The 10,718-nt window shown below is 38.8% G+C and overlaps 1 protein-coding gene across 2 annotated transcripts; it reads right to left on the bottom strand.

Moving 5' to 3' along the window:
• Positions 1 to 974: 974 nt before the first annotated feature.
• pus3 (pseudouridylate synthase 3) lies at positions 975 to 5,346 on the bottom strand. Of its 2 annotated transcripts, none has more exons than XM_027020284.2 (7): positions 5,235 to 5,346; positions 4,149 to 4,588; positions 3,656 to 3,924; positions 3,372 to 3,552; positions 3,059 to 3,168; positions 2,595 to 2,773; positions 975 to 2,405 (listed from the first exon to the last, which is right to left on the bottom strand). In XM_027020284.2, exons 2-7 carry the CDS (start codon positions 4,566 to 4,568, stop codon positions 2,125 to 2,127), a joined length of 1,440 nt encoding a protein of 479 aa, XP_026876085.2. In that variant the 5' UTR covers positions 4,569 to 4,588; positions 5,235 to 5,346; the 3' UTR covers positions 975 to 2,124. The 2 variants fall into 2 exon arrangements, with proteins under 2 accessions (XP_026876085.2, XP_026876087.2); XM_027020286.2 differs by having other exon boundaries at positions 2,227 to 2,405; positions 2,638 to 2,773.
• Between the last annotated feature and the right edge of the window lie 5,372 nt (positions 5,347 to 10,718).

Below are 10,718 nucleotides of genomic sequence, written 5' to 3'. Positions count from 1 at the left end.
ATAGAGGCCAGCGAACTCCTGTCGACTGCTGCAACTCTCATACCCCCAGTGGCCGAGCCGCTCTGTCAGCATGTATGCCTCTAGTGGTACATTTCAGAATTGCAGTCATACTTTCCTGCCCTTGAGGGAGAATTTTAGGTTAATGTAACGTACTTGCTTTTACACCAAAGTGTATATAGTACGTAATAAAACTCCTAAGTAATAACAATAAGGGCAAGGTGGGAGATTCTTTTGTAGGAGGAGGAAGTTGACCTAGCGAACGTTCATGTGGTTTATGTGACAGATAAAGACAATTTTAGATCTCAGAACACCTGTTAAATCATTAGAGTCCTTTACACTGTGATATCTACCCATCAGGACAACACAAAATACCAGAACTGACCACTGGGTACCACCAGGAACCAAGAGAAATATTGAATGGTTTCTTTTTTTATTTAGCAGGGGACATATAAACCAGTTAATTTGTATTTTTGTTTTTTCATAACTAAAGTGTAATAATGTACAAGTCGGTTAAGAAAGATAAGATCAAATCAATGCCTATAATTGTTGTGGCATACATTTTGTGGGTTCTTTAGTAACATTTGGTTAAATGGTTCTTTGCATGGTGAAATAGTGCTTTAGACTGACAGAGAATGTGCTGTATATGGTTCTGTATAGCACCAGAAAGGGTTCTTCTATTGTATACAGGTTTTGACATCATACCAATAGAACTCTACACAGTGCTGTGTATAACCGTATACAACACTCTCCAATCTGAAGAACCATTTCACCATGCAAAGAACCATAAGCATAAAAAGGTTATATACAGAACTCATGGTTTTAAATACAACAATTTATTAAAGAATCCTTGAAGAATCTTAATTTTTAAGTGTATGAGTATTCTGTTTATTGGTCACATAAACCACGTGAATGTTTGCTAGGTTAACAAGTTCCTCTCGTACAAAACAACTGGCCTACTTACACTTGAAATCAGCTTTATTACATACTGTATACACTTTATTGCATACTGTAAACCAAAATGCCACACTAAAATAAGATGGAGTATCCATAGGCATACTTGTCAGGAGCTGACCATGCAGCACTGTGGGTCTGGAGATAGACCATATTCCTGTACTCTCAGACTAATTTTTATTTATTTTTGGGCTTGAATGTAGGGCCTAATAAACCCACAATAAGACACCTTGAGATAAACAATTGTTATAATTTGTTTATAAAGTTATTTATATTTTATAAATATTTATATTTTGAACTTTGTCCAAAATATGTAAAAATGTCTGTGTTAGTTAGGTTCACAAATTGTCTTTACTGTCTACACACAAAATTTAATACAATGGATTATATGCAATAATAATTTTGCCACCACAATTAGAATTTTAATTCCATGAATTTTCATGTATTTCAATTTATTCTATATGAATTTGGAATTGGATCAAACTGAATTTATTTTAATTGATTTCAAATTCTTTAAGCACTCAGACATTAATTTTTCTCCTGCCTGCTACTCAAAAGTAGCTAAATTAGGAGTTACCCATGGTAATCAACATACAATCATATTTTTCCTGATTTAGGATTGAATAAGATAAAAATGTTCAAAATATAAATAAACTAAACCTCAAGTGAACCTTGGTATACACAGAGCACACTGCACACCTTTTAATGAAACAAAGGAACAGTCAAGAATGAGGCATTTATGGTGTTAAGAAATAAGGAAAAAAGCAAATGCCACAGTGAACCTTGGTGTGCAGTTTTTTATACTATAACTTTTTAATAAAACTGAAAGGTTACAGTGAGGAATGATGTATTTATGATAAAAAAATGTAAAAAAAAAAAACTTTAGTTTTTCAACTTTCTAATACTGTGCCTAATAGTTAACAAGTTCAAGAACTGTTTTTCCTGCTTAAAATGTCTCTGCATACCCTCAGCAAGCCAAAAATCAATATTTATTTTCTTGCTCTATCAAATATGATTTTGCCCATAGTTATTGCTAAATGCAGTAATCAAAAGGGAAAAAAAGAACCATTTGAAAAAAAATAGCTAAATGTCCCAAATTTGGCACCTCAGCATTTTAGATACTCGTGTATGCCACTAGATTTGCATTATATTGAAGCACGTTTCTATCAAAGGTCAAGGTTTACAATGTAGGTTGCATGGGACATCCATATTTCTTTGAGCACACTCTTGCTGTTGGTCTGAGGTCACTTGTTGAGAGTGTCTTGACCTCTTGCCCTTAAAGGCCACAGTCTCCTCTCCACTCTCTCCCTCCTCTCTCTCAAGTCTCCCTCTTTTCACGAAGTGCTGGATACGTGACTCTAGACTCTCACAGCGAGGACGCTCCAGCAGGGGGCAGTAGTTCCGCTGTCTGGAACCCTCCAACAGCCAGCACTGTATAGAGGAGGATGCCTTATCTGCAGATCAGATACAACATTTTTTCAAAGATTTATCATCAATCAATAATCACCACTATGAATTTGTGTGTTTTCATAAAGTACAATTATGGGTTAACAAACACATAATAAATGCCCAAAGAGTAATTAGATGCTATGCTTAAGTGGAGTCACACACACAAGAACGCATGCAAACACGCATGCACACACCTGCTAATGTGATGTGCATGCCCTGGATCATGCTATGTAGGACCTGAGCCTTGACAGCAGCTTGGGTCCAGTGCTGATGCAGGCAGCAGAGCACCTGACTCTCCTCCTCAGGCTCACTTTTCCAACACAGGCCCTCGAAATGGCACTCGTACAACACCAGCGGGTAGTCCACTGCCATACTATGATTGTGCACACACGTGCACGTGTACACACACACACACAAGACACACACACACACACACACAGATCATTAACAAATCAATTAACATGGCAAAATAATCCTGCAGTACCAGGAGTTGACCAGCACTACCTCTATAAATCAATATAATAAATTTTTTATTTCATGCAACAACAAAGGGTGACTTGTAAATATGAATGGAAACAATATTCATTGGTATTCAGTGAGGTGTCAGTGATGCTAAAGGAACTGAGCCCCTTTTCAGCTTAGTAGAAGGGCAGTCTACCTGTACTGAGGTTTCCTTGGATTGTTCTCAACATCTAACAGCTGGTCAATGACCTCGGGTGCTTCTAGCTTCTGGCCAATCAGAAGCAGCACAGCCATCATGCAGCGTACCTGCAGAAAGATCAGTTCTCAGAGCGAGACGCACAAAGAAAAGACCCACCCCTAGAAATATTGTTCACAGGAATCAATGTAAATCATGTACTCTTAATGTGCATGCATTGACTTAATTTCATATAACGAGATATTTAGGAGGCAGGTTTTTTTTAATTCAAGTTCATTTTGAGTCGGTAAAGGATATGCCATTGTGTACAGACCTGGTGGTAGAGGAAGGCTAGACCTTTGACCTGGAAAAAGTAGAGGTGGTGGGGGTCAACAGAAGGGTGGCTGGTCGAGGCCGGGTGCACGCTGGCAGACAGGATAGTCCTCTGGAACTGCAGCACCCCATTGCCCACGTCCATCTTACAAAAGTTCCTGAAGTCATAGGTTCCCTCATACCTGCAGAGAGCATTGAGTATTGCCTTAGAAAATCATGCAGGGAAGAATAACATACATTAACTGTTGAAAGGATTTTTTTTCCCCAGCGTATCCCTCCACGGACCGCCTGGCAGCTGCAGCCATGAGCTCCACATCCAGGTCTCCGTGAGGAAAGTAGTACCGGTAGGTTCGGTACTGGCAGTCGAATCGTGCACTAAAGCTGGTGTGCACTGGTGCCCAGCAAAGTACGCGGACATCTGGAGGAAGGACTCTGTTTAGTATTTTTACGTAGGGTAACTCAGTCATGGGGGTTTCAGGTTTACCCTCAACACCAGCAGGAATGGTCACCCCCAAGCCACTGAACTGAGAGGACCGCAGGTCAATGGATATAACCTGTAGTGAAAACAGGAGCGAAAGAAGGAGGGAGAGAGACAGAGAGCTTTCATTATTGTTTATATACAGAACTGAGAAGAACAGAAGACCACAGAACAGGGAGATGAGCAGTTAAAAATCTCCTATTACAAATCCCTGAGCCATGAGCCAAGATTTCCAACTCAGGAAAAGCACTGTCTTGTGTACTCCAGTGCAGGAAACTCACACATACAGTCCAGTTCTACCTGGGAGAAGGCACTGACACCTTTGTCTGTGCGGCCACAGCGGTGGTAGTTGGAGCTCTGTCGGTCCTGGATGAGTCTGGTCTTGAGGAGTGCTTCAAACAGCCGGGCCTCCACGGTATTGTCCGTGTTTTCCTGCACGGCAAAGCCCTGGTACTGCCAGCCCAGGTACGCCAGTCGTAGGGCCACATGACGTCGTGGGTGTGCCGAGAAGTCAAAAACTCGCCCCACCTCTGCCCTCCTCCCTTTCTTTCTACCCCCTCTGTCCACCTGGCTCTCAAACGGGGTAAGGCAGGGCGGTGCCATCATCCTGTCCTCTTCCTTTACACAACTGCTCCTGTCCCTCAGCTGGGCTTTCAGTTGCTCTACCTCCAACTCTAGTGCCTTCACCTGGACCTGCAAGGCTTCCTCAGACACACTCATGGCGCGAAGGCAAAGATCACCTACACAAGATATACAGCAGTATTATTGCTGAACCACACAACAGGCAGTGTTAAGACATGGTGTTATTGCAGTCCATGCTGTGGACATGGTTAAAATGGCATGCTCTTACTGGACATCAATCTGTCCGGTCGATGCACACGTTTGAGATAAATGTTCAGCGTTACCAATTTTCTGAAGACGTGTACTCAGTAAGTGTACTAAAGAGTGGAAATGGAAGATGTAGGTATTATTTTGGTTTGTGTGTGAATTATCCCCATTAAAGTTCCTTTTGACAAAGTTTCACTTTCTGGACTGAACTTTGAATTACGCACTGTGCGCAGACACGCTGATCTGACTCTCAGGTGCTGAAGATTTATTAGAAGGATTTTAGTGTTGACTTTAACAAGAAATCTGACGGATAGAGGCGCAGAGACACAGGCATCTCGAAAACAGAAATCACATGATCTCTGTTCATGTATGCTGTTTGCAGTAAAACTCTACTGCGAGAAATATGATTGGAAAATGAGCTTCTAACAACACATGCTGCTGTCTCATTAGGCTTTGGTTAACAGAGCCATGGAAAGTGATGGAAAAATAACATGTTCATAAAACTCAAGTTACGTTTCATTATACGTGTCGTCTTTCACAACATTTCAGCGATTTTACCTTAAAAGGGATGAAGCGTTCCTATATACAGCACCACAGTCCTAAACTTAAAATAGAAAGTAATAACTAAAAGAACACGTTACTTTGCTAAGCTAGCTAGCCATATACTTTGCTGACCACGAAACAACCTATAGTGAAGGTGGAAATAACGGCGAACTGGCACGTTACAGGAATGCATATCAAAATAAAAGTCGGCTTTAACCCGTCTTTGATATAGCCTATTACATTGTATTATATTTATCATTTAAAGTCAGTAATCTCAGCGAGTATGATGCTCATTTGATGCCTTCTATCACCGATCAATATATGGATGGGTTGATATTTGAGAAATATCCAATGGAAATGGTTCAGTGCACATTTTACATGTAGTCACACTAATTTGGCTAATAAACATATTTATGGACATTGTTGCCTGATATAACAGATCTATATATCAATGGGTTGAACTATGAGTAAGCACCATCATCTAACCCTAGTAAACACCATCATCTTACCCTTGCAGTTGCACTTGAAGATCACAAAGGAGGTGTTCATTCTTTGTGTTATCATTCTTAAGTTGTTGTCTCTCTAAAGGATCTAATACCTTTGTTTTTTTAAGCCTCTGGCCCTTAAACTGAATGTTTCTCACTTGCTTATCTATATCTTCTATATTAGATAACAAACTGACTGAATGTGTCATTTTCTCAATTTAAATAAACTAACCAAGTTAAAATAAATAAAATAACCCCACAAAAAGTCCACAGTATGTAAATTTCACAATAGCCCATGCAAGCCTGCAGTTTCAAATCTCAGTAATAATATGAGCCATCACTTTGTGAAGTTCACTTTGTGAAGTTCACTTTTGATAAATATCAAGATCTTGAATTTCTTACTGCCATGATAGTACTTGTAGTCTCATAGTTGCTCAATAAATACCAGCTGCTAAGAATTTCAACAGTCCCACAATGACAAAGCGGAATCTTTCTCCACACTACCTTCTGCAGCCCTCAGTGCAAAGTTGTACTAGAGCAACACCGCTGAATTATGGATTGGCTCTCCAACCGATGGTTCATGCGTCTTTCTTTTTTCATTGCAAAAATGCACCATAAGAGCAAAAAAATGCACACTTATTTCTCAAATAAAATGTTAACCATGCAACTGAGGTAATAAAATGATATTGTAAGGAGAGAAATAGGGATGGTCCAGAATAAACTGGTTTCATGCAGGAAAGACCTCTGTAGGCTTCAGCGTAAATCCTCAGAAGGCCTCTTTGACAGGCCTCTAGGGGCCTCATTCGAAGGGGGAGCCTTGGTTCAAGGACGGGACAGCCAGTCAAGCACCGGTAGAAATAATATGGACATCACCGGAAGAACCAATATGGGCAGCCAGTGATACAGAATATGATCGCCTTTAAAAAAAAATAGAAGTAGTTCAGAGTGAACCTAATGGTATCAAGAACTGGTTGGTGTAAGTACTGAATATCAATTGGCATGCATTGAATAATGTATGGTTTGGACACAATAGTGCAACTTGGACAAGTATTATGAAAAAATAAAAATGGTTATGCAAGTGTCCTTGAAGAAAATGTATAAAAGGTATGCCCAACTGACACTGTTAGACATTCTCTGGACAATGCCTCATTTGTAACATTGATCACAGAATAAAGACGGGACCAGCTATTCTCTTCAATTAATTCCAGAGTCTGCACCTTTATTTCTATTTAGTGTGTATTGAATAAACAGTCTTGAATTTAGGAAGATCTAGGAACGATACAATCCATAGTCTAAAGTTGGAGACATATGCTACAATACAATTGTATTCAACAATTTAAAGTCAATACTAACATACTTTAATTCAATATAACATTAACCCATCCACAAATCATACACATAATACAAAGTCGCATTTATTGTGATTATTTATTCAAATAGTTACATATTCTTCACATCAAACAACAGGCTGATTAAATACCTTCACAGCAAAATTACATATCCACTATCACCACACAAATAGAAATAGCCTTCACTAAGAACCACTGTAAGGCAATAAAAGCAATGCACAAGAGACAAAACAATCATATAACATTAGCTTGTTCACCTTCAGCAGAGTGCAAACATGCTATAGACAACTTCAATTTTTTTGATCAGTTGCTGTCATTAAACTATGTCCCATAATTTGACTTAAGCAAACAACTAGAAAACTCGCTGCCCACAATCTGGACTTGGGCACGTCAAATTAAAAGCTTTGTAAACTAACAAAACACTTAATTAAATTACCTAAATCATCAAAACACAAATAATAGCCACATCAATACATTCATAAACAGATGTGCATATGATCCCACAGATAAACTTAAATGCATGACTTTCAAATGTTTTTAGATATATGACAAATTAGTTTTTAACATTTGGTCAGTTGTTTCTTTAAATCCAACCCTGAATATATGAACTGAACTGAATATATTAGATATTCAAAGTCTAGTGGTTTATGTCAAAATTAAAAACAAATATTGTCCGTCTTTTTTCATTTTTCTCCTAAATGGAAATGGTTTCAGTCCACATGTTAAACTTTCTGGCTTTTCCTTGCCTAACACATTGGCCTATTTGATGCCTGCTATCACTCATCTACAGACAGGTGGGTTGATCTTTGAGTAGGGCATATCAATGTGCCTGTGATCCATTAGATGCACTAAATGCATACCTTTGAAATGGTTTTGTATATGTGAAGTAATTTTATGATTGCTCTTTGGGAGGGCTGTTTTCGGAGGGTCTTTACTATTACTTGTGATCAACTTGTATACTAAAGGAACTCACCTAGTGGGCCTGCAGCAGAATCACTGGATAAAGAACATCTAGCCACAGGGTACAGTAAAACACACCTAAATAAAATATAATACAGTACAATGCATAATACAAAACTACTTCTAGGTTAACAAATATTCAGTCCAAAATATTATACATTTTAAAATAGTATTAACAATACTAGATTGATGCATTCATTGACTAACATTGATATGTTTATTGTTTATAAAACAATAGACAGTACAATGCATGATATGCTACTGCATTTACATTGATAAATATCTACAGGGTACATATGGTACTCATACCAACTCATATGGCATACAAAACATTAAGTGTTAGCTTAGTTGTTGTCTAAATATGGCACAATAACTATCTTTAATAGAAACTTCAGGAGATCTAGCTTGCTGACAATTATGTCAAATTTCTGCCACCGTTGTTTTTCCTGGAAGTTAGCCATCCCTGCTGTTTAACTGAAACCATGTCATAACAACAGATTAAGACATTTCCCCTTTTACCACAAATGAATGAGTAGTAGCAGAATAAAAAATGATGCACACAATGCTCCAACTCCAGAAAAGAATGACTCTTTTCTCTCACTCTCTCCATAGCTCTTAGTAAAGCATGAGGGCACAGAGGCATTGAAACATGATCATGCCACTGAAGATCAAAGTGGATTTGAAACTGAACAACAGAGAGAGAGAGAGAGAGAGAGAGAGAGAGAGAGAGAGAGAGAGAGTCACATTTGACAACTTCAAACACATATGCAGCATGCAACATAGTGCCACAACCACAAAGTTCCTCTTCTTTTAGGTAGTGGCCTATGGTAACTCAGTGGTTAAAGTATTTGACTTGTTGCTGGTTCAAGCCCCACTACTACCAAGTTGCTACTATCGGCCCCCTGAGCAAGACCCTTCACTCTCAAGTTGTCTTCTGACTCACTACCCACCATATGCATTCTACCGCAATTCCATTCTAAATAATGATATAGAATGTTTATCACTGTTCTCTCTTCTTGAAGTTAAAAAAAGAATCACAAATGGAAATGTCAAACTACTCTATTCAGGTTCGGTTTGTTGAGGAGATAATGAACTGTATTATTTATAGGATGATTGACGTGTGAGCAAGTACATTTCGATTGCACATTGTGTGTGGATAAGATTTCCGTGTTTAATGAATTTTGTGTTTAAACAAATAGCGTTTTGCACTACAGTGCAATGGTGTCCTGTGGTTTGGGAACGTTCAGTGTGTGATCTCCTAAACCTCCTGATTCAACCTCAAATGACAGAATGAAGAGCTTTTTTTCCCTCGTGTGTGCAGGTAAGGGAGGATGTAGAGAGGTACTTGGCAACCCTGTCCTAGTAGAAGTTGCTGGGTGCAGTGGACTCCTGGACAACCCTGAACAGCAGCATCCGGCTTCCTGGCAGTTGCTGAGGAATTAATCCATTTAGTCTGGAGCAGCCGCATCCTGGAGCTGGAGCTGAACCTCATGCTCTTCTGTGCTGGCCCATCTGTGTGTGTGTGCAGCCTAAATCCTCAGTAGTTCCTTAACATAGATCCCTAATTTTTAGTCACTACTCTAAAAAATAAAAATCCATACTGATGCATATATTTATTCTTGTGGTTGTCTTAAACTTTCCATTTATCAGCATTCACTTTGCTGGTAAACATATGTGATGAAATGAAGAACAAATGCTAACTTCATAATTATGTATATAGTGTTTATGTTGAACAAAAAATACATTTAAGGCTGTTAAAGTCTGAGTGACTGCTGTGGAATTTGTGGGAACAGGATGCTGGAGAATTAGCCTTTTGGAATGTCACTGAGGAATGAACACATCACATCCACCTCTTCTGGTTTGTTTCCTGACAGTTCCTCAGAAATGTTTGTGTGTGTGTCTACAATTTCCCCTCCATTAAGCATAATTTGTGTGTGTGAGGGGACCTTTTGTGCTTTCCCATGTGATGAAAGTGTCCTGTATCAAACAAAATCAAATTGTCTTATGTTTGGCTATGGTATGGAATTATATAACAGCATTTTGTATAATGATATAATCTGATAATGTATGCCCATTAATATTTGGATGTTTATTATTTCATCACAGAATCTAACAAATGAACCCACATACATATGCAACCACACTGAAATAAATATTCATAGAACCAAAAAGCAACTGGTCACAGTATCACACAATAGGACACCATGACTTTCAGGATCAGTCCTTTAGTTTGTGTGGTAAAAATGATAAAGGGCTCGATGGGAGTCTGACTGGATCCTCAGCATTCTTCTAATGTGACAGTCGGCTCTGCTTTCTGCTCATTGAGAGCACAGAGTGTGTTTGCTTAACTGAGATATACAAAACAGCACAGATATGTGTGAAATCTTTACTCAAAATCTTTACTTATAATAGATGTTGTGTTTCCTGGTTTTTGTGTTTGGGCCTTTAACATGTTATTATGTTAGATATTAAAAAATTCTTGTTTTCAGGTCTGTGACCATATTACAGGTGTAGATACCCTACCACCCACATGGGTATGCCTGTGTTATATCTTCTTTTGTTCAGCATATCTCTATCTCTATCTATCTAGCTCTAGCTCTCTCTCTCTCTCTCTCTCTCTCTCTCTCTCTCTCTCTCTCGTCATGTTCAGCTAATCATACTCATAACTTCCTGTGTTTGGGGGCGGAGGAGGAGGAAGGCAACAG

Source organism: Electrophorus electricus, chromosome 10 (genome assembly GCF_013358815.1).
Source record: "Electrophorus electricus isolate fEleEle1 chromosome 10, fEleEle1.pri, whole genome shotgun sequence".
Lineage (NCBI taxonomy): Eukaryota > Metazoa > Chordata > Actinopteri > Gymnotiformes > Gymnotidae > Electrophorus > Electrophorus electricus.
This window is presented reverse-complemented; position numbering and strand designations above follow the sequence as displayed.

What these genes read in the sequence shown, in the direction of transcription:
- pus3 (XM_027020284.2), bottom strand. Translation starts at nt 4,568, where the DNA reads ATGAGTGTGTCTGAGGAAGCCTTGCAGGTCCAGGTGAAGGCACTAGAG. An exon ending in GTGTCAGTGCCTTCTCCCAG is followed by an intron (nt 3,925 to 4,148) that starts GTAGAACTGGAC and finishes TTTTCACTACAG; the next exon opens with GTTATATCCATTGACCTGCG. An exon ending in ATGGCTGCAGCTGCCAGGCG is followed by an intron (nt 3,553 to 3,655) that starts GTCCGTGGAGGG and finishes TGCTCTCTGCAG; the next exon opens with GTATGAGGGAACCTATGACT.